The sequence below is a fragment of the Schistocerca americana genome, chromosome 3, assembly GCF_021461395.2.
Source record: "Schistocerca americana isolate TAMUIC-IGC-003095 chromosome 3, iqSchAmer2.1, whole genome shotgun sequence".
Classification (NCBI taxonomy): Eukaryota; Metazoa; Arthropoda; class Insecta; order Orthoptera; family Acrididae; genus Schistocerca; species Schistocerca americana.
Window position 1 is genome coordinate 815871379 of NC_060121.1, and position 23307 is coordinate 815894685.

At 39.5% G+C, this 23307-nt stretch overlaps 1 protein-coding gene and 1 non-coding gene across 4 annotated transcripts in view; one reads left to right on the forward strand and one right to left on the reverse strand.

Annotated features, from left to right (window-relative positions):
• The window catches only part of LOC124605606 (brahma-associated protein of 60 kDa), a 60247-nt gene that overhangs the window by 12019 nt on the left and 24921 nt on the right, over window positions 1–23307 (reverse strand). For all 3 annotated transcript variants that reach the window (XM_047137403.1, XM_047137404.1, XM_047137405.1), the window contains exons 4-6: window positions 11994–12161; window positions 5229–5357; window positions 3367–3540 (exon numbers count right to left, since the gene is read on the reverse strand). In XM_047137403.1, coding sequence (XP_046993359.1) covers window positions 3367–3540; window positions 5229–5357; window positions 11994–12161 — 471 coding nt within the window. The remainder of the gene's footprint in view (window positions 1–3366; window positions 3541–5228; window positions 5358–11993; window positions 12162–23307) is intronic.
• Window positions 16886–16960, forward strand: Trnal-caa. The gene has a single exon. It is a non-coding gene; the product is annotated as a tRNA-Leu (tRNA).

A 23307-nucleotide genomic window follows, 5' to 3' on the forward strand; every position in this document is an offset into this window, starting at 1 on the left:
CAACTGTCATGTGATTGTTCGAGCATGTCGATACTTTACCGAGCGCTTTGGCATACTGGGAAATCTTGAACCTTTTTGATTGCAAGTATCGTCTGACCAGACCTGCCCTTCAAAATTTTGCAATATAAATCTGCAAATGACCTAAATATTCAAAGCTTCATCTGTAAATGAGAAGCTACACCTAGAAACGTAAGACTATACTCTTACATGCTCTACTAAACCGCATAAGAATGTTAACCTCAGCAGAAATATTCTAATCTGCAAATATAAGAAGACCTCGTATTTTTTGAACAATAAATTTGCGGAAAACCTCATCTCACAATTTGGTAAATATGGTACATATGCTTTCTGTCTGTCTGTGTGTGTGTGTGTGTGTGTGTGTGTGTGTGTGTGTGTGTGTGTGCCGGACCAAGTCTTGGTCCGGCACACAGTTTTAATCTGCCACGAAGTTTCAACTTTATACTTATCAGCAACTATATTACCTTTGAGTTGCAGATAAACAGACAAATCAAGGGTATGGCCATGAGAACCAGGATGGCTCATTCTTATGCCAACCTCTGCATGTGTCTCTTGGAGGAGCCTTTCCTAGAATCCGTAAGCCTTCAGCCCCTCACTTGGTTCAGATATATTTATGACATATTTGACATACTGACTCACTGTGAGGTTGACCTGTTAAAATTTTTGGAATCTTTACTACAGACATCCAATTAAATTTCACATGGTACTATTGTGAATCCTTTGCCACTTCCCTTGATGTTGACTTCATCACTGAGGATCAGTTACACTGTTTTATTGGCATAAAACCTTCAAACAAACAATGGCACTTACATTTTGACAGCTGCCATCCTTTCCGCGTCACTCATGCCCTCCCATAAACCCTTGGCATTCAAGGTAAACGTATTTGTTCAGATACAGATTCTTTCCAGCAATACACCACCATTATCACGTCAGCCTTAACTGGACATAATTAACACACCAGCATAGTCAAAAATAGATCTCCTGGGCCACCATGTCCAATCCTGGTACTACTGAGCCCTAAAAAAACATGGGACTGCACTACCTGTCACTCATTACTATACTGGTCTTAAATGTATTGATCATCTACTTTGACAAAGTTTCGATTGCCTAAAAATCATGCCCTGAAATGAAGTCCATTCTGTCTGACCTGTTGATATTGCCCACTGCACCTAGAATAGCTCCTTATCTCTTAACATCACACCTCCCATCTCATCATCATTGATACTGCCTGACAAAAAAGTGCTATGTTCAGAAGGGCACCCCTGACCTATCAAGGAGAATCTTACAAATCCCAACATGATAATGCAGATCTCTTTCACATACATGACCTTGTCCAAAGATTCTTCAACTAAGTGATAGCAACAGTTACAATGTTCACTGTGCAATATCCTACCAGGCATCTTTCCCTTTCATTCCTTTTTCTGGTCCAGGGTGTAACACTCCGGTTTAATCTACTGACTTATCCCGCTCGATCGGGATCTGATAGCAGCCCGAATAGATATTAATTAATGTGACCGTGTACCTAATGGGGCTGGCAATCGGATTGGACTGCTACGGAGTTGTTACATTCCATTTTGTCCTTCTCAAATGCTGTAATAATGATATGTCTGGTGCCAAGAAGAACAACAACACAGCTTCATTAATCAACGAACTATATTCATATCACAAAAACACCAAGGAAGGAGACAGCCACTGCCTTCGTCGTACAGAATTAATAACGGCTAATCTCAGCACAGGCCTTTTCGTTATTCATTATCGTTACACACAAATTCAATCACTGCAATCCAAATGATGCCGGCGCGGTAGACGCGAAAATACAAATATCGGCACAGAAATATCACTGATCGCACTAGTAATTATACTTTTTCACTTTCCGTATATTTCTAACACAAAGGGGTTAAACCGCGGCGATGGCCACTCCCTTTGTCGATACGGCCTTGCATTACAGCAACAGACCTCCACCCGGCTCGGCCCGCAGCCTGGGTACCACACTACTCTCTCAACACTCGCTCTCGCCACCCGACGCACACTATCGATTGTTTGTCCTGTCGACCTGTGCTGTCGCAAAACTTATAGTAAGGGCCTACGGACCCCTTACAATGTTCAATTATTTTTCTCTCCTCCTTTTCCTACTATTGAATTCCTCAGTTTTAAGTTTTCATCTCCTTTAACTGGATAACTTCTCTTATTTCTTCAAAATCACCTACACCACCTGCAGGGCTAGGAGGCATAAATACTTACCTTATTCTAGTTGATCTTTACATTGATTTGGGACTACGATTATATATTCTCTATGCTGTTCATAGTATTTAACCAACATTCCTATTAAGTTATTACCACACCTATTTGATTTTGTTCAATTATCTCATGTTTGTCTGACCTGGAACCCTGTTCCTTCCTTTCTACGGAATCTATTTCAGATAAGACCTAAGTCTCTGAATAATGACACAGTAGTGTCCTTCCTTTTTAACTAGGAGATGCTTTATTTTCAGCAGTAAGATCTTTCAGTATAATGCAAAAAGAATATTGGAACATGTACACTGTCACTGAACCGACACCAAAGTCACTTACTATGCACTCAGACCGTCTGTTGCATTTGGAGCAATTGATTATGTGTGGGGGACCGTGACAACAGTTAAGCAAACAAATGGCTCTCATATTCCTTTACAGATAACCAATAAACAAATGTTTGTATCAAAAGTAGTCAACTTAAGTGGCAGTTCACTGAAGTCATGTTAATTTGGAAACTTGTTTTATATTTATTCCTTGAAAGTAATTTTTTCTGAAAATGGTGTTTATTAATAATGAGTTGTGATTTCATTCTTATGGAAGTTTCACTTGGACAGCCAGAGACAGTTAATTAAAAGTGGATTTGTTAGTACAGAGATCTACTAATCTTACCAAATGGTAACAGGCAAAGCACAGCCAACTACAAATAATAAAATTACATTTCTTTCTTGACTGACTGACTGTTGCCACAAGGTATATAGAAAACATCTGATCTCAAATTTCCTCAACTGAGAAAATGTATTACATTAGCAAACATTCATTTTAATTTCATCCCGTCAAACATTGTTTTCAGACTACTGTGACCCTTATTTCTCAGTATGTGCACCAATGACAGTGGACAGAAAAAAAGATTGATTTTATGAAAGAAGGTAGTAATCTTTTCTCATTTATGAAACATGAAACTTGACACACAAATTCCCTGAAAGTATCTAAAGTGCCTGTGCCTGTTATGAGAGTGGTTCACTATTCGTACGATATGAAGGAAGTTTTCGTAAGTTTTATAGCTAGTATAGCTGATTTATAATGGATGATCAGAAAAATATCAGGCCATTTACTTACTTGTAGTTTGTGCGTTTTTATGTACTGCCAGAGAGCACTGATGATAACGGGTCGTGTCTGTGTGTGCACACCAAGAAGTCTTGCAAGTCTAGGATCCAATTTGAACTGCAGTGGTTGGTAATCCAGCAAAAGGAGAATTGTGCAGCGTACATTTTTATCTCCTGGTCGTTTCACCTATTGAAAATATTCATTATTTGTTTAAACTACACAAATAACTAATTAGGTATTGTTGGATATGCCAAACAAAAACACATTTTATTGTTTGCAGTTCTTTATATTTTGGGAAGGTAAAAAAAGGTTTGACTATGCACACATTTTCATAGTCACTATTTTGTTACTTACAGTTAGGGACTGGAAAAATTTGCATACATGTGAAACAGAAGCAAATTCTGCCTCAAAATGCAAAAACATAAAATTACTTCCCTATTTCCTAGTGAATTATATCTGGATTAACTATTTTATCAGAGGTAGTTTGAAACAACTATTTTCAGTCACTGGTAGTGTACATCATCTGGCGAAGTTTCTTGCTCTACTTCAATAGCAAATAGTTTAAGGTCTCTATGATACTGGAATACTACACCATGTGAATACTTTAGAGTAATTACTTTAGCTAGAACTGCAAATAATAAAATTAATCTAAAATGTGCCATTTCTTATTTGAATGGGAGATGAAGTAGTACAGTATACAGTGGAACACTTGGATGACAGATGGTTGGCACTATAATGTCTAGTTCTAGCAGACTTACCATTTTCCCAGAAAATGACTTCTTAAATTGTCATTCATAACTAATGGGAAGTCTGTCTCTCTAATGACACCTATATGTACTAGTGTTAAAAGAATATGGAAAAAAAAGTACAGCATCTGGACACACCTGCCCAAAATGGGCATGACAATCCTTTTTCTAATATAAAAATTGTGTCATCTGTCAGGAACACAGATTCATTTGGTGGAGGCCATCACCTACACAGACACACATGACCACTACCATTCTACTCTGTACAGTGATAATGTGTGTGTGTGTGTGTGTGTGTGCGCGCGCGCGCGCATCAAATTGGTCATCAAATGCTCTTGTAATCTTGCTAAAAACTGTTTACCATGCTTTTCACATGAAATTTGAATCGTACAATGTTCCCCATCATCTTTAATTACTTTCAAGATGACAGGAAAGTAAAGATCTCTTAAGAATAACCAGCTGAAACAAGTTGTGTAGCTTGCAGAAACATTTTGTAGGATATGTAAATTTTAAAAATGTCAGATATTAGGTTATATTTTCCTTCCTTAAAAAATTCATTACTTACAACAAATTAAAGGCTTTCAAAAAGCTTTTAAAAAGCATTGGGCATCATTGATGAATGATTCAATTCAATGCAAAGGTTGCGCACCGCATTTTTTTAAAAGTGCAAGGCATGACACACAAAGAAATTGTTCCACAGGATCCTACTGAATCAGTCTAACTATTTCATTGCCATGGAGAGGTGCCATCTCTGCTCATTATCTCAAGCTGTTACCACCAAAGTGAGTGCTGCTCTACTGTAGAACATCTTAAGTAAGCTATTACCACTGCATGTCTCCCAAATTCTGGTTTCTCAACCACAATAATAAAATGTCAAAAAATGCTGCGAATATTCATAATCTGGCTTCATTCTTTCAACAGAGTTTTGAGCATTGTGTTTAATGCTCTGGCTTAAAGAAGAGTATTAGTGGGGGTATGTGGCAGGCTTAGTTTTGTGTTATCTGCAGTGTATCTGAAAGCAGCTTCTTGGGCAAAGTCATCATCCTATGTACTGTAAATAAATCTAACATGAAAGACTATTTCACATACACACTCAAATGCACACACAAAATACCTCTCTCTAATTACCTGAAAACCATCTGTTTCCTGTGTTGTTGGCGTTCTATGCCATTCAACTAGATGATTATCTGGCCCATAGAGATCCTTGTCAAGTTCTATGACTAGACTCTTGAAGAATGATGAAAATTTCCTCTTCACCTACAAGAAGAACAAAATTATGAATGCTTGGGTACCCTGATATTATAGACATAAATACAAATTACAAGCATGTGGAGTAATTTCTGCAATACACTCTTATGATTAATGCTGTAGCAAATACTTTAGAGAAATAAAGGGAGATAACTCGCAAACTAAATTTAAAACACATTAATGCAGGCACTAAAACTTGTCTTTGACTGTGTCTGCAACACCTATAGTTACAAGATGTTACTGTGGGCATTTGCAGAGAGGTGGGCAAGACTCTAAAATTGCAATTTTTTTTGTTATAACTGAGTTGGTCAATTTCAACACATGTGATGTCATGGTAACTAATTTTATAGGTGGAAAGAAATACTTCTTATATATTAGAGAATTGACAGTTATCCATTCGATATATGGATAAAACCTCTGTACTCGGGAATCCTGGGGTGGGGTTACTGGGATGGTATTTGAGGGAGGGGGGTGAAAGAACCTACTCTTCATCTTCAGGCACACGGCATGACAATCATTTAAATTTATACATGATTAAACTAAAAAAATAAAAGTAAAAGAACGGACAGATGATAATTTTTCCTAAAAAAGATGCTACATTCTCATGTCCCTACTTCTAAAACACTGACATTATTGCTGAATGGTGGGATCAGTCTGAGGAGTCCGATATGAGATTCTGCGTCTACATGAAAGCATGGGACATTTGAGTTTAGTGTGCTGATCCTTGGCTGCTCTTCCTGTTCACACTTCCTGTTGGGTTTTGGTTTTGGTACATGGTGGGGTAACAAGCTCTCTGGTTGATTGCGACTGCTTGTGCGCCTCAATAGCTGAGTGGTCAGTACAGTGGAATACTGAGCAAAGGGGCCCGGGTTCGATCCCCAGCTGGGTCAGAGATTTTCTCTGCTCAGGGACTGCGTGTTGTGTAGTCGTCGTCATATCATCATCTCATCATCATTTCCCCCCCCCCCCACCCCCCCCAATCAACATGCAAGTCACCGAAGTGGTGTCACCTAAAAAGACTTGCACCAGGCGACCAGTCTGACAGGAGGCCCTCACCACATGACATTTCATTTCACTTTGCAATTGCTTATGACAGGGAGTTGCTGGTGTTTGACTCTCAAAGGTGAAACAACTACTTCTGCAAGATTGTTGATTGGACTTATTCAGAAGGCTCTAGTTTCCAGTCTTACACCACTACCATGTACAGGGTCTAATAACTTGAGTTCGATGGTGCTGGCGATTCATAAGAGACATCTATAAACTAGCAGAGACAAAATTATTGTTTTACAAAATTTTAGTGAAATGTCTCCTCTATTTCGCAGATGTAACCAAGGAAACAGAGAGCATACACACAAAAAGGTTCAACTTTTACAAGCTTTCAGAGCCAGTGGCTCCTTCTTCCGGCAGAAGAGTTGGAGGTGAGGAAGTGGGTTGAAGGGAAAGGACTGGAGAGGTTTAGGAAAAGGGGTACAGTTCAGGAGCTAACAGAGGAAGACAAGGTAGTATGCAAGACAGAGATTACTACTGAAACATTATGCACGAGTTAACAAGAGTGAAAAGCTAAGAGCATTGTAAGTAACAGAGAAAGGGAGGGAGAATGTGATTTCCTGATCTGTCTATTTTTTGCCAGAGGCAGAAAACTAAAATGGAGTGAACAAAGGAGTAGTTATTGCAAATAAATGCTGAGACAAGAGGAATTAATGTAAATTAACACTAGGTGTGTTGCAAGAACCAAGGACATATTGTTGTGCTAGTTCCCAACTGTGGAGTTCTGAGAAACTGGTGTCTGGGGGAAGAATCCGGATGGCATGTGTCGTAAACAGGCACTGAGGTCAGAATTGTCATGTTGTAGAGCCTACTGTCATGTTGTAGACTACCACCCAGTTATCAGTCAGGATGAATGGGCATAGGCAGAGGCTGTAAACTGGCAAAATACAATATCCTGCTGCAGAGCAGTTTACATTAATTCCTTCTGTTTTGACATTTATTCATAGTAACTACTCCTTTCTTCACTCCAATTTAGTTTTCTACCTCTGTGATATCCTGATCTGTCTATTTTTTGCTCTCCTCCATCCCATCTCTGTTACATACAATGCACTTAGTTTTTCACTCTTAATAACTTGAGCACAATGTTTTAGTAGTAGTCTCTGCCTTGCATACTATTCTGTCTTCGAACATTAAGCTTTCAGGTTTTCAAATCTCATCCAGTCCAGTCCTCAACAGTCAGTCTTTCCTTCTCATCTCATCTGGCAAGTCTCCCCTGACCCAGGGTTCTGGGTGACTTTTCTGAACTGTACCCCCTTTTCCTTCACCCCCCTTCCTTCCCCTTCAACTATTCAGCAAGAAGGAGGAGTCACTGGCTCCAAAACATAGTAAAAGTTAGAGTCTTGTGTGTGCTCCTGCTGCCGCTTGGTGAGTAAATTTTTTATTATCCATTTGCATTAGATCCCATTAGCTAATGAATGTGAGGGTAGCCATACAAATCTGTTGTTTAATAGTAAGTTTAAGAAGTAGAATTGTTCAACTACCTGTAACATCTGATCTCATAAATAAATCTAGTACAGACCTGAGTCTATAGAAATGTATGACAAAGGTCAGAAATAATACCTCTAATTTTAAGCCCAGTCATGTGCCTTCCCTATAGGTCTCTGAAGCTGACGTTCTATATTATGCAATGGATATAGAGCGGCTATGAAAGTGAAAATTATCTTCATACAATGCCAATGAGATTATAGGTCCCACTGCAGTTCCAATATTATTTATTGCTTTCACAAAGAGGTTAGTACTCAGTACTAATCCCTGTGGAATCCTCTTCTCCTGAACATGTTAACTACTAAGAACTGTGCCTACTCTAATCTAAAACAGTGTAAGTGATAAAAAGTTCTACATATAAACTTCTATACAGTCCTGGAACCCCCTTTTATGTAACGTGGATAACATGTGCTGACACCAAGTTGTATCATACACATTTTGAAAGTCAAGGAACACAGTTATCAAGTGTCAGCATTGTGCAAAGTCATCATGGATTGCAGATTCTAGGTTTAGTACACTTGGACAAGGCTTCAAGAGGGTTATTCAGTCAAACTGGTCTCTAATTATATATGTTTTCTGTATCTCTTCCCATTCTCAATAACCTATGATGCTCTTCTGCCATGGAGAGGAAATTTTTTTTCCTTGCACAAGCAAATAAAATCTCAATGATATTCTTTTTATTTGTTTGGCTGAGGTGTTTTAGCATTTGACTGTGTACACTGCTCTCGGGAATTATCCTGCCATAAAGCTGAAGCACTGGTGAGCTTCCATTTATTGAAATGGATATAACAATTTGTTAGGTGTGGGGAGCAGAAGTCTGGGAAGAACCTAAGTTGGTGACAGAATGGGGCTGATTTTTCTTCTTTCCAAGGGTCGCTAAAAATACAATATCTGATTCAGAGGCCTCAGAATAGTTATGGCCGACAGCTACATAGTTCAACTTTTGCAATAACTCTTGTTCTTGCACTGATTCAGAAGGTTTTTGATGTTCATTTCAAAACTTTATAAGGGGAATTGATGGTAGTACTGTTTCTCCTGACCATAAAACTCAGAAGTTCTCCATAGTAACTCCAGTGTCTGGCCATTCAGTGACATCTCAACATGCATGAAATCATTTTGGTGGGATTTTCGAAATATTAGGATTTTCTAGATCACAGTGAAACAAAGCACAGTGAAATGCAAGCACATGGTAGAAACAATGTACAATGCACATTGTTTATATTCACACAAAACAAAGACAGCAACGCGGTAGCTTCAACGTGACGACTGGCAGTGATTACTATGCTGTGACTTGTTTGAACCTCATAGCCAGTGGCTCCTGTTCTTCACTTGTTAAACTGTTATGCTGAAAACTTGAAATGCATAAATGAAGTACAAAGTTTCACCAGCTTGGATATATGTTGCCACAAAATTTGTCATAAGCTTGCAGGGTAAATTGTCTTTGGAATATGACATCTTGAATTTAAGCTGTTGCAGCAATTGGCCAGTGACATTTGCACAGAGTGGAAGGCTTACTGAGGAACGCCAACTTGGTGTTTTCTGACTCTGTAGTGGTATCTGGTGCACTGAAGATGGCTCTGTTGCAGGGAGGAGGCAACCAGTGGTGTCTTCTGGCTTTGCAGCAGGTTGCAGCATTGTATAGAGTAAAACTGGACCAATGGCTAGAGAGTTGCAGTGGGCAGCTGGAGGATTCCAGTGGCAACATCGTAGTTACAACAGATACTGAGGCCACGTCAGTAGAACTTGGGGCGACAAGTGGTACTTGGCAGGTGCAATGCCAAGCCAATCATCTACTCAGCTGGGCCACGAGTTTAAATGCAACTGTCCAGTACTGACTGTGGAGTATCTGTGTCATGGGGAAGCATCTCTAACATATCGGTGCACACTCCACAGTAGAGTGAAAAATCTCATTCTGATCTCTAACACAGTTCAGGGATCAACATACAGCTGTTGCCATACAGTAGTGGGCTGAACCACAGAACCTCCCTGAAGGCTGGTCAGGGTCCCAGGCCACTGACCCGTGGAAGTTAAGCACAGAAATTTCTCACTACTGCTGAGCAGGAAGGTCTTTGTACAGCTACTGAGCCTCAGTAATGGTTCTGGGCTATGTTGTAGCTTTTTACAACTGGATTTTTTCAGTGCTTGAGATTTAGTAGCATTTGTCATTCTCATCAACAGAGATCCATTTTTAGCCTTTTCTAATGCAGGTATTTCTCAAAATGCTTCCTCATTATGTTCCACAAAGAATGACAACTTGTTGCTGTAGACATGACTCCACTTCTTTGTGTTTGTCCCTCATCTCTTAGGCGTGGCCAGATATGGAAATGATAAAAGTATTGTAGCCAACAGCTTTATAACTGCTATTGAGATGGCAATTTGTTTTAATAAGTTTGATCTGTTTCACTTGTGGATTATCTGACTTGATGACACTATTCAATCAAGGGCTCTCTCCATTGTCATCAACTAGCCACAGCAACTGTCAACTGATCATTGCACAGAATCCGAGTGCCCCGCAAAACATGGGCACTCACTCCATGGCCGCGTGGGGAATTCGCAGCTTTGACATCAGTAGTATGAAACCCATATTGTCAGAGGGTTACAGTCAAAACAGTATGTGACAACCCTTCCCTGTTTAACTGATTACCACACTGGATTTTTGGTGTGTATGCAAAGTCCGCATGACTAAGATGTGCTTAAGATCCTTGTGCTTTGTGGACTCTTGAGTGCCACAGTAGGTGTTCTTCACCAGACAGCATGTACAGCTACAAAATTTAGAAAATGAGATGGAGGGTCAAACACTGAAGGAGAGAGGGGGAAAAAACTCCAAAGTTGGACTAAGTTTGGTCATTACTCACAATAGGCGAGAGGAACCAAGAGCTCCAGTGCATGTCATATATTGGCATAAGTGTTTTAAGCCCCTCAGGGAAGGAAAGGGGATGCAGAATGTACCACAAAAGCGAGAATGACAAACACAGGTTTAAGAAAAGTAGGTAACAAAGACATTGTGGGTAACAAAAGATATTTCAATTGATCAAAGTGAAGAAAATATAAAAAAGTTTAGGAAAAGAAGACAATAGGGACAAATGAACACACATTTCATGTACTGCAAGTGTTATTCTGTCCAAGGCTCATAAACAAAAATTTCAAAAAATGGTGAAAGTCACAACGAGCTTCAAACTAAACTGTTCCTGTTCCACAGCTGAGAAGTGATCTCATAGCAGACACAAACAACTGGATTCTATGAAACCAATCAGTAACATGTGCAAAAGGTCAAAATTGCAGAGATACGTGAGGCGCAACAGGTATGATGATGTAAAATGCTTTAGGTGAGAAGAAGCAGTGTGTGCACACACATGAGAGAGAGAGAGAGAGAGAGAGAGAGAGAGAGAGAGAGAGAGAGAGAGCGAGCATTGTAAATGGTTCAACAAAGTGTGGTAACATGTCTGTCACGCTCAATTAATAGACGTGCGGAAAATAAACGCTTTCAGACTATTAACATATACCAGTCTCAGTGAAGATAGAACTCTCACAAGTGTAATTTCATATGAAGTACTGATATTAAAGTTGTTACTCAATGAGATGGTGAACTGGCCAGAATACTGCACATGCATTTAGGAGGAACAGAGTTCAAACACTTATATGGCTATTTAGATTAAGGTATCAAAGGATTTCAGAAACTTGCTTCAATAAATGCCAAAGAGGTTACTTTAACAAGGCAGTATCTGAATTCATTCCCCATATTTGTATTTGGCAGAGCTATTTCTAATGAACATCCTGGGAGGATATCATAAGCTTTTAATCAAAATGTGTGGGGAGTGGCAATGAATTAGCGTGCTCTAATTTAAATTTGTCAATAAGGAAATAATACACTACAAAATTGTGACCAATTACACTGACACTGACTATATGACTGCTAAGGCTTACATATATTCTCATCTGCACATATTACTAGGCAATGTATTATCCAGTTACCTCCAGGTTTTATGAATGAAGGTACAGGGGCATTCTTTTTTTTATTAATAGGGCTAATTGCAGAAAGGCACAAATCTCTACTCTTTTTAACATGCACTGTTTGTCGTGAATGATATACAGTACAATTATTATAGAAACCACCTTATTTGGATCATTCTTGCTATCTTCAAGAAGCCTTCCTTCAACACGAAGTTCCCACGAAGCTACGCTTCCTTCTTCTCCCTCCGATGGGTCCTTGGCAGGGTAGAAAGTATTGGATATGAAGATTCTAAGTTTCCGTTTCTGCTTCATTGGTCTCTTCAATGCTTCCTGTACAAATAAAATTGGCAAAAGATTAGGTATATAGTAGGCACAGACCATGGCAAAAAAAAACACTATTTCTAGAGACTTTTTGGAAAGCTTTTACTGAACCTTGAACCTGACTGCTTAACATCAAATCACAATATAATGAAAAGGATAGTTGCTACTCACCATATAGCAGAGATGCTGAGTTGCAGAAAGCACACCAATAAGACTGTCACACAATTAGCTTTCAGCCAACAAGGCCTTTGTCAAAATTAGACAACATACACAAACACATGCAGACACTTGTGCAAACACAACTTGCAAACAACTCACACACACATGACCGCACTCTCTGGCAGCTGGAGCCAGACTGTGAGCAACAGGGCATCATGAGAGAGGCAACTAGGTGGGGGTAAAGAGGAGGCTAGGACAAGGGGAGGGGTTAGCAGGGTAAGGGTTGGGATGGTTAAATGCTACTGGGAGCATACAGAGATGAGGTGGAGAGAGGGGCAGCTAGGTGCAGTCAGGAGATTACACAGTGGGTGGGGGAGAGAGGGGAAGTTAGTAGAAAAGGAGAGAAATAAAAATAATGGGTGCATTGGTGGAACAGAGGGCTGTGTAGTGCTGGAATGGGAACAGGGAAAGGGCTAGATGGTTAAGGACAATGACTAACGAAGATTGTGTGGAGGGTTATGGGAATGTAGGACACATTGCAGGTAGAGTTCCCACCGGTGCAATTCAGAAAAGCTGGTGATGGTGGGAAGGATACAGATTGCACAAGATGCAAAGCGGTCACTGAAATGAAGGATGTCGTGTTGGGCGGCGTGCTCAGCACCAGTGTGGTCCAGTTGCTTCTTGGCCACAGTTTGTTGGTGGCCATTCATGCAGTCAGCTTATTGGTTGTCATTCCCACGTAGAATGCAGTGCAGTGGTTGCAGCTAAGCTTGTAAATCACATGACTGGTTTCACAGGTAGCCCTGCCTTTGATGGAATAGGTGATGTTAAGGAGTGGACTGGAGTCAGCAGTGGTGGATGTATGCGACAGATCTGGCATGTAGGTCTATTACAGGGATATGAGCAATGAGGCAAGAGGTTGGGAGCAGGGGCTGTGTAGGGATGGACAAGGATGTAGTGTAGATTCGGTGGGCAGCAGAGTACCACTGTGGGAGAAATAGGAAGGATAGGGGGCAGGACTTCTCATTTCAGGGCACAACGAGAGGTAGTCTAAACACTGGCGAAGAATGTAATTCAGTTACTCCAGTCCTGGGTGGTACTGTGTCATGAGGGGAACGATCCTTGGTGGACGGATGGTGGGGCTTTGGGAGGTGTTGGGCGACTGGAAAGATAACGCACGGGAGATCTATTCTGTACAAGGTTGAAGGGTAATTACCATCTGTAAAGGCCTCAGTGAGACACTATATTTCGAGAGGGACTGCTTGTCACTATAGATGCAACGGCCACAGATTGCTAAGTTGTGTGGAAGCGACTTCTTTATATGGAATGTGTGGCAGCTATCGAAGTGGAGGTATTGCTGGTGGTTGGTAGGTTTGAAACGGATATAGCTACTGATATAGCTATCTCTGAGGTGGAGGGAAACACTGAGGAAGGTGGCTTGATGGACTGAGTAGGACCAGGTGAAGGGACTGGGGGAGACTGTGTCAAGGTTCTGATAGAATGTGGATAGAGTGTCCTCACCCTCGATCCAGATCATGAAGGTGTCATCAATGAATCTGAACCAGATGAAGGGCTTGGGATTCTGGGTGTTTAGGAAGGATTCATATCGATGGTCCATAAATAGGTTGGCACAGGATGGTGCCATGCAGGTGTCCATAGGTACCCCGGATTTGTTTGTAGGTAATGCCTTCAAAGCAGACGTAATGGAGGTGAGGATATAGTTGGTCAGGGCAAATAGGAAGGAGGTGGTTGGTTTGGAATCTGTCGGTGCTGGGTAAGGTAGTGTTCAATAGTGGTAAGGCCATGGGCATTAGGGATGTTAGTGTAAACGGAGGTGGCATCTACACTGTATAGTAAAGGGCAGGAACTATGGAGAGTCGGTGAAGAAAATGGTTGATTTCTTTTATATAGGAGAACAGGTTGCGGGTAATTGGCTGCAGGTGTTGGTGTACGAGAGCAGAGATTTTCTCAGTGGCAGCAAAGTAATCGGCCTGGATGTTTGGCTTTATGGACTTCAGGAAGCATGCAGACCGGGGGGAGGGGGGGGAGGGGGGTGATGGTAGCAGTGAGGAGAGAGTTGGACTCTGGGGAGAGGTTCTGGGGTGGGCCTAAGGATTTCAGTAGAGACTGGAGATGCCAATGGATTTCTGGAATGGTGTCACAGTGGCAGGGTTTGTAGGTGGATGAATGTGACAGCTGGCAGAATCCTTCGGCCAGGTAATCCTTGTCCTTGCAGTTTAAAATACCTTCCACAGTGGTATTCCACTTTCCACTAAAGGTACACAATATCCTTGTCCATCTCTACACAACCCTGCACCCAAATCTTTGCCTCATTGCTCATATCCCTGTAAAAGACCTAGATGCAAGACTTGCCCCATACATCCACCCATCACCACCTACTCCAGTCCTGTCACAAACATCACCTATACCATCAAAGGCAGAGCTACCTGTGAAACCAGTCCAGAGATCTACAAGTTAAGCTGCAACCACTGTGTAGCATTCTACGTGGGGATGACAACCAACAAGCTGTAAGTCTGCATGAATGGCCACCAAAAAACTGTGGCCAAGAAGCAACTGGACCATCTTGTTGCTGAGCATGCTGCCCAACACGATGTCCTTCATTTCAATGACTGCTTTACAGCCTGTGCAATCTCTATCCTTCCCACCAACACCAGCTTTTCTGAATTGCACAGGTGGGAACTATCCCTGTATGTATCCTACATTCCCATAACCCTCCTGGTCACATCCTTTGCTAGTGATTGTCCTTACCCATCTAGCCTCTTCCCTGTTCCCATTCCAGCACTACACAGCCCTCTATTCCACCAACACATTCTGTCTTTTTACTTTTCTACTTTTTAAGTCCCTCCTCTCTCTCCTGCCCTCCATCTAATCTCCTGACTGCATCTAGCTGCCCTATTCTCCACCCTGTCCCTGCACACTCCAAGTAGCACTTTACCATCCCCTAACCCAACTCTGCTATCCCTACTCCTCCCCGACCCAGCCTCCTCCTTACCCCCACTCGGTTGCCTCTCTCATAATGCCCTACTGCTCCAGCTGTCAGAGACTGTGGTCATGGGTGTGCGAGTTGTGTTTGCATGGGGTGTGCATGTGTGTATGTTATCTAATTTTGACAAAATCCTTGTTGGCTGAAAGCTAATTGTGTGACAGTCTTTTTGGTGTTTTTTCTGCGACTCAGCATACTGAGTATAGCAAGTACCTTTTACATTACACTGTTACTTTACATCCTGGATTTTCCACTGTTTGATTTTAACTTCAAAACAGGATTTTCCGACCATGGGATTGTAGAACTATGTTTCTACAATGCAGTATAATCGTCATACAGGTAAGAATGGAATAAAAGAACATTACAAATTTTGATGCTTATGTTATACTAAAATAAGGAAACAGCAGAGTGTGCTAATTTCTCAACAGACATTTCAAGTAAATTCATGCACTGCATGAACAACACTTAATAGTTTTTGACTAAAATTAATTCTTTAAGAAGGAGAATAGGGAACAAATGACACCTCGAAAGCAAAACATGCAACAGACTAATCACTAACAAAAATAGGGTGTCCCAACAACTCTTGTGATACATTAAAATCTCATTCCAATCAGTTTAGGAAGGTCTCTTCACATTGCACAGAATTTAAAAACACTTGACTCCAACAACTGTTAGTTAAAAAAGCAGTGACTCACCATATCTATGGACACCCTTATACACAAAATGCAGTTTGCTGAAGTGTGGCATACTGAAACTTTAGCACCCACGTCCACATAAGCTAGTGGTAGAAGGTAGTCACACCACAGGGGAAGAAGCCCTATTCTCAATCTAGTTAGCGTGACTTCATTTGCTCAGAGTCATTGGTAGAATGTTCGTCAGGGCCAATCATTCCATATGATGCTTCCTCCCCCTTTTTTTACTTCCCAGAACACTTTCCTATTGAATAATAGCATTTTTTCTAAAAAGTGAGGTGATTCCACTTTGCCACAGTCCTGCTTGACAGATCACCATGGTAACAATGTCAGCTACTTCATTCCTCTTTAACTCCTCATGCCCTGATATCTGAACAGAGTAGGACTCTTCCTGAAGAGTTATCAAAGGAGAAGGATGACCCGAAAGTACTGGATAATTTTATCTGCTGTATACACGAGTGAAATATTTTGTGGAACACCCAGGGAATCAGATTACATTTACTCCTTCAATCAGTTCTTAGGCACACCTGACGATGGCGACATCCCTGATCGCCGAAACATTGTGCCCATTGGACACTATGGCAGATTAAAACTGTGTGCCGGACCGAGACTCTAACTCGGGACCTTTGCCTTTCGCGGGCAAGTGCTCTACCAACTGAGCTACCCAAGCATGACACACGCCCCCTCCTCACTCTACTGCAGAGTGAAAATCTGATTCTGGAAACATCCCCCAGGCTGTGGCTAAGACATGCCTCAGCAATATCCTTTCTTTCAGGAGTGCTAGTTCTGCAAGGTTCACAGGAGAACTTCTGTAAAGTTTGGAAGGCAGGAGACGAGGTACTGGCAGAAGTAAAGCTGTGAGGATGGGGCGGGAGTCGTGCTTGGGTAGCTCAGTTGGTAGAGCACTTGCCCGCAAAAGGCAAAGGTCCCGAGTTCGAGTCTCGGTCCGGCACACAGTTTTAATCCACCAGGAAGTTTCATATCAGTGCACACTCCACTACAGAGTGAAAACCTGATTCTGGAAAGAAGAAGTTGTTAACACTCCCACACTGCTACAGATCGGAACACTTTTTCAGTCTGTAAAGTTAGGTTAATGGAAATATTGATGATTAAAGTAATGGGAGGGGATGATAAGCCCTCACATAGAAATTATGCGGACTATTATTAATCAATTTGAAAAAGTTCAAAGACATTCAATAGCCACTTAGCTGACAGCAAGATCTGGAAACTCAAAGTATTTGCAGTGAGCAGCAAAGTATACCGATGAATAATGATTGAGCATCTCCTACTGCTTAAACAGCAATAAATACACAACCCATATTAAATTTTTATCTCCTGAAAATGTGCTTAAACAGCTATGATGTCTGCGTGTGCATTGGCAGGAGGAGAAATTTTGAAACTTCCTGGCAGATTAAAACTGTGTGTCAGACTGGGACTTGTAATGTAATTAACTGTCATAGATAAACTTTATCTCATGCGAAAAGTACGATGCCCACAGTAGAGAGTTAAGGTAACTTCATTATGTTGCCATACAATGTGTTTAATTTATTTATTTATGAATATTTTCTTTTATGATAAATAATGGATTTGTTTGAGATGATAAATGTTGTATATTTATATGTATTTATTTAAGTGACCAGTACAGTATAATGCATTTTTAGGGTATCAATGTTCGTAGTGAAAATATTGTAGTGACTAAACAAAAGTACGAATAAATATTATTTTTAGCCGAAAGTAATTCGAATCCGGTAGTGTTTATTTCAAACAAGAAGAAAACCCAGACCATGCTTGTTAGAGTAATGATTTTGCAGACAAAACTTCGAAAACCCCTAGACAAACGAGATCTGCAGTGTGTAATCTTTCAGCAGCTACCAATAAATAAGCCTTGCTGAAATTGTGCTGGAACTACTCGTATTATTATCAATTACAAACACGTGGTGCGAATGTGGTCCTACCACAATATACCGCGTAAGATTCCACATCATTCAGTTATCAAGAAACGAGATAGGTAACAACCAGTACAATATGGTGGCGTCGTCCGGGATTATTGAAAATGTTACCGAAATAAACTACCACCGAGATTGCGAAGAAAACGACAGAATTCGTACATCCGGGATGAAAATGTTCGAGGAAGTCGTATGCTGATACCTTCAAGACAAAGGAAATCGTATGCTGGTACCTTCAAGACATCGGAATGCAGTTACTGGAGCAAGAATAACGGCGCAATAAGTCAAGAAAGAAGAAAAAAAGTGTTAAGTGTTGTGGAAAAAAAAAAAAAAAAAAAAAAAAAAAAAAAAAAAGCAATATTCATAAAGTGTAGTGTTTCAGTGTTGTGAATTCCATCACGCACCAATCAACAAAGAAGACGTTATAAGATAAGAAAACCAGTAAACTGTGAGTAAGATAGTTTAGTATCCTTTAGAAAAGATAAATTTGTTGGGTTTTGTTTATTCCTGTGTAAAAAGATGACTATTGTAAAAGAGGAAGGTATTGACGACGGTGTCGCCAACGCTAGTACAGATGTAAATTTATCATACGAAACTGAATGCAACAGTAATAGTCCGAATCTTGTAGACAAAGTTGAAACTCGTACGGAAAGACAGAATGAAGTTAAAGACATGCTATCAAAAATAATGAATTATATGGAGGGAAAATTTAAGGCAATTGATGACACTAACAGACAAAATGGACAGTGGTTAGGAAATATTAAAGACAGACTCGATGCTAATGAGATTCGTTTGGATCAAATGGAGCAAAACAACGCTGCTCAGTTAGACCAGACTCTTAAGCTCATGAGTGATAAATTTGAAAAACAATTCAAAGAATATGAAAAGAAAAATGACGATCACTTTCAAAAAGTAGAAGCAAAAATTTCCAGTTTGAGTCGTAATATGGTTAAGATCACGGGTAAGGTCAATTATGTCGGGAGAAAAGTTAAAAATGTAGATGCAAAAGTAAAAAACCTGAAAACTGAAGTTAGTACAGGTAGAGAGAAAATCCATAATGCGTTTAAAGTTGTGCATTCAGATATCAAACATGTAGAAGAAACAGTATCTGAGCGTATTTCTCTTTTAGACGATAAAATTGTTAAAGTAGAAAGCAAATTTGAACAAAAGATAGGAATTATTACTGAAAAAATAGATGTAAATAATCAGATAAACAAAAATGAAGTCAAGAGTTTAGAAAGTAGTATTAATGACATCACTAAGAAACTTGAAAGTGTTAGTAGCAATGTGGTCACCAATAGTTTGCCGAACAATATTGGCACTTTGTGGTACAATATTCCAGTAAAAAACTTTTCAGATGAGAGCAGTATGCATCCGGTAGATTTCCTGCAGCATTGCAAGGATAACTTTTTTCCAAATATGAATGATAATTTGAAAATTAAATTTGTGAAAAGATTTCTAGAAGGTGAAGCATTGTCATGGACTAATCATTATTGTACAGAGGGAATGTCTTTTGCAGAGTTCGAGGAGAGGTTCTTAAGTAAATTCTGGTCAGAGACAGAACAGGCAAGAATAAAAAGCGAATTCTTGAATGGACCTGTTTATAAACATGAATTTGGTAGCATGAAGCAATTTTGCAGAAATCAGTTAAGGAAACTCACTCATCTAAGCAAACCTTTTGATGAACTCACTCAAATTGATGCACTCAAAAGGAGGCTACCATGTGAACTACAGTGGGAGTTGGCTTATGGTCCAGATGACACAATAGATCAGTTTTTGAAATATGTTGACAAACTAGACAGAATTATTGAGAAAACAGGTAAACCACCACACCATAGTCAAAACCATTTTCAAAAGACAGGGCATACAAATTGGGGAAACACACATGATAAAAAGGAACCACACAGTTTTGGAAGTAGTGATTCTCATCAGAGAAATCACCAGCACAACTTCAAGGGATCACAAGGACACAATTACCATTACAAGGGTCAATATGGAAATAGTCATAATCAATTTGGTAACAGGCACTTTGGAAATAAACCAAAGGAGTGGAATAGTCATAATGGTATGGGGAGAACTGAACAAGAGTTAAAAAACTGAATAGGGCTCCATTGGCGGTCCGCAAGGTAGGAGCTACTTATACACAAATGGAAAGGGCCAACCCAAACCGTCTAACTAAACAGAAAGATACCTGTGACATTATGAGTAATTATTTTAAAGAGGCGTGTTATCCCATTAATGTAGTATCTGTTACAAATAATATATGTCATACAAATAAACCAGAAACAAAAGGTAAGTTATTCAAAGACACTGATTGCTTAGAAAACTGTGAAGAACTAAACTTAGATTCATTCTATGAGTGGGCTGAGAGGAGCACCTTGCTGGAAAATAGTTGTTCAAATGATCAAAGTGTATTGGGAATTAGAGAACTTATGGAAGAGTCTGGTGGGCTAGGAATGAAAAGAGCACCTAGTAAGGATGATTTAAATGTATATCTGCATACTGAAGGTAAGAGTGCAGAGGATAAAGATGATGATTTTTGTGATGTTGATTGGGAAGAAAAGGAGATTGAGGATAGTAGTGAAGATAGATGTTTTATTGGTGTAAGTGAGGAGTTGGAAGCTTTAGGGATTACTAATATAAAAGAGGATAGTAATGAAATTAGCGAGGTACACATGAATGCAGTTGACAATTTGAATGATAAGGATGCCAGAATTTCAGCCAATGAGTTATTTGCTCTTGATACATGGAAGAAAAATGAGAAGGAATTGACAGCAGGTAATCTTAACAGCATTAGGGGACTAGATGATGAAATGTCAGATAGTGAGCAATTTTTGTTTAACTTATGGGTTAACAGTAGTGCCATTAAGGATGATGAAAATTTCAGAACGGTAACACTTGATATATGTGAAACTTTGTATCCAGACTGGTGGCATAGAATTAAGTATCACATTGCACAGATGTTAAGAGAGAAATATAAAGGAGAGACACACAATAGCACAAATGAATGCAGTTGGATTAATGAAATATTCAGAAATAGTAATCAGGCCAAAGAAAATGCAATTAGGGTAATAACAGCATATAACTCTGGTAGTAATGATACAGGTAAGGATACTGGAAAGGGATATGGATTCAGTGAAATTGAAGATGACTTATTACATGAGAATATTAACAAAAAATTTGACTTTGATGTAAGCAGTCCGTTTATTGATGTGCAGATAGGGGAAAGTGTTTAGTGGACACAGGAAGTCAAGTATCTGGGATATCAAAATCATTAAGTAAAAAACTGAAAACTAATAAGGATTATGTCGAGTTACCTGTGGTAGGAATTAAAATAAGAGGTGCTACCGGGAAGCACAGTAAATCAATAAGGAGTCAGGCTTTTATTACTTTTGAAATTGAAGGAGTATCATGGTCACATGGGTGTCTTGTCATCCCTGATCTCACAGAGGATTTTATCCTAGGCATGTCTTGGATAACAAAAGTAAGTGCAGCATTTGATTGGGCAGGGCAGAAATTAATGATGACTCTACCAAGTGGTGAAGTCATCACTACGAAACTTCTTCAATCAAATTTGTTTTGTATAAGTAAGACTGTGAACAGTATTGAAGTTGCAAAAGAAGGTAAGTACATTGAAAGCCATGTCACAGATTTTGATACAGATGAGATAGAGTTTGAAAAGTTGGTAAATGAAAAAGTAGCCGAAGCTAGAGAACTAACTGAGAACCAAAAACAAGATTTGAAATTATTTTTGTGGGAATATAGTGATGTATTTAGCAATATACCAGGTAAAGTAATTGGATACCAATGTACTTTACAGTTGAAGCCACATGAACCTTTCTTTACAAAACCATACAGTATTCCAATCTCGAAAAGGGTAGCAGTGGAGAAAGAATTGCAAAAGATGGAAGTGTGTGAAATCATTGAGAGGAGTATAAGCCCTTATAATAATCCCTTAGTCACTGTAAATAAACCTAATGGACAAGTCAGATTAGTACTAGATTCCAGACAGTTAAACAAATGTTTATACAGAGAAACTGACCACCCAGAGAACATCGATGAGTTGTTATATAAATTTAAAAATATCCAAATTATGTCAAGCCTTGACCTAACTTCAGGTTTTCATCAAGTACCTCTTGCAATTAGTTCTAGAAAGTACACTGCTTTCTTATACAATGGGAGATGTTACCAGTATTGTGTAGTGCCTTTCGGATTAAACTCAGCAGTCGCCGAATTTATAAGGGCACTAGACTATGTACTTGGCAAAGAAGTTGTGTCAGAATTAACAATTTATGTAGACGATATATTAGTTTCAAATCAAAGTTGGGAGGATTATTTGAAGTTATTGAAAAATGTGTGTGAGAAACTCAGAAGAGGTGGTATGACATTAAAACTGGAAAAGTGTAAATTTGGTGTGTCAGAACTCAAATTTTTAGGTCATGTCATTACTACGGAAGGGATAAGTGCAGATCCTGAGAAAATAAAATCTATCGTAAACTTTCCATCTCCTAGAAACCGGAAACAATTAAAGTCTTTCTACGGACTCTGTGGATTCTATCGAAAATATGTAAATGGACAATGCCTTAATGTAACATGTTTAAGCAACTTACTTAGAAAAAATAGTCCATGGAATTGGTCTGAAGAGTGCCAGAAAGCATTTGATAAAATTAAGAATGAACTTTGTAAGAACAGTCTTTTACACAGACCAGATTTTAGTTTGCCATTTTGTCTTCACACTGACAGTAGTGATTATGGACTAGGAGCAGAACTATTTCAGGAGAAAATTGTGAATGAAAAAAATCTTCATTGTACAATTGCATTTGCCAGCAGAATGTTACTTAAACATGAGAGAACGTACACTGTCACAGAAAAAGAATTACTCGCAGTACACTGGGCGTTTACAAAATTTAAAACATACCTGTTAGGACACAAGATAAAAGTCTATTCAGACCACAAAGCTTTAAGTTACTTGCAGGAGTGTAGACTATATCACAGTAGATTAACCAGGTGGGCAATGTTCATGCAACAGTTTGACTACAAAATTGTGTATATTAAGGGATCAGAAAATGTAGTAGCTGATGCTTTATCCAGGTTACCAGTAGGAGGAGATCAGGAAATGTTTGATCAAGAGGAAGAAAAGGAATTTAAAATAAGATACATGAAGGGAATCCAAGATGAAAAGCTCATAAAGACACTTTGCAATAACATCAGGAGGGGACAGAATAACGATCCTAATTGGAAATTGGTTAAGGACTGTTTAGGCAAAAGAGGGTATGATAAACTTGACAAGTACTATAAGGTCTTTAAGGGAACACTCTTTAGAAGAACAGATGTGGACTCTGACAATTGGAAGC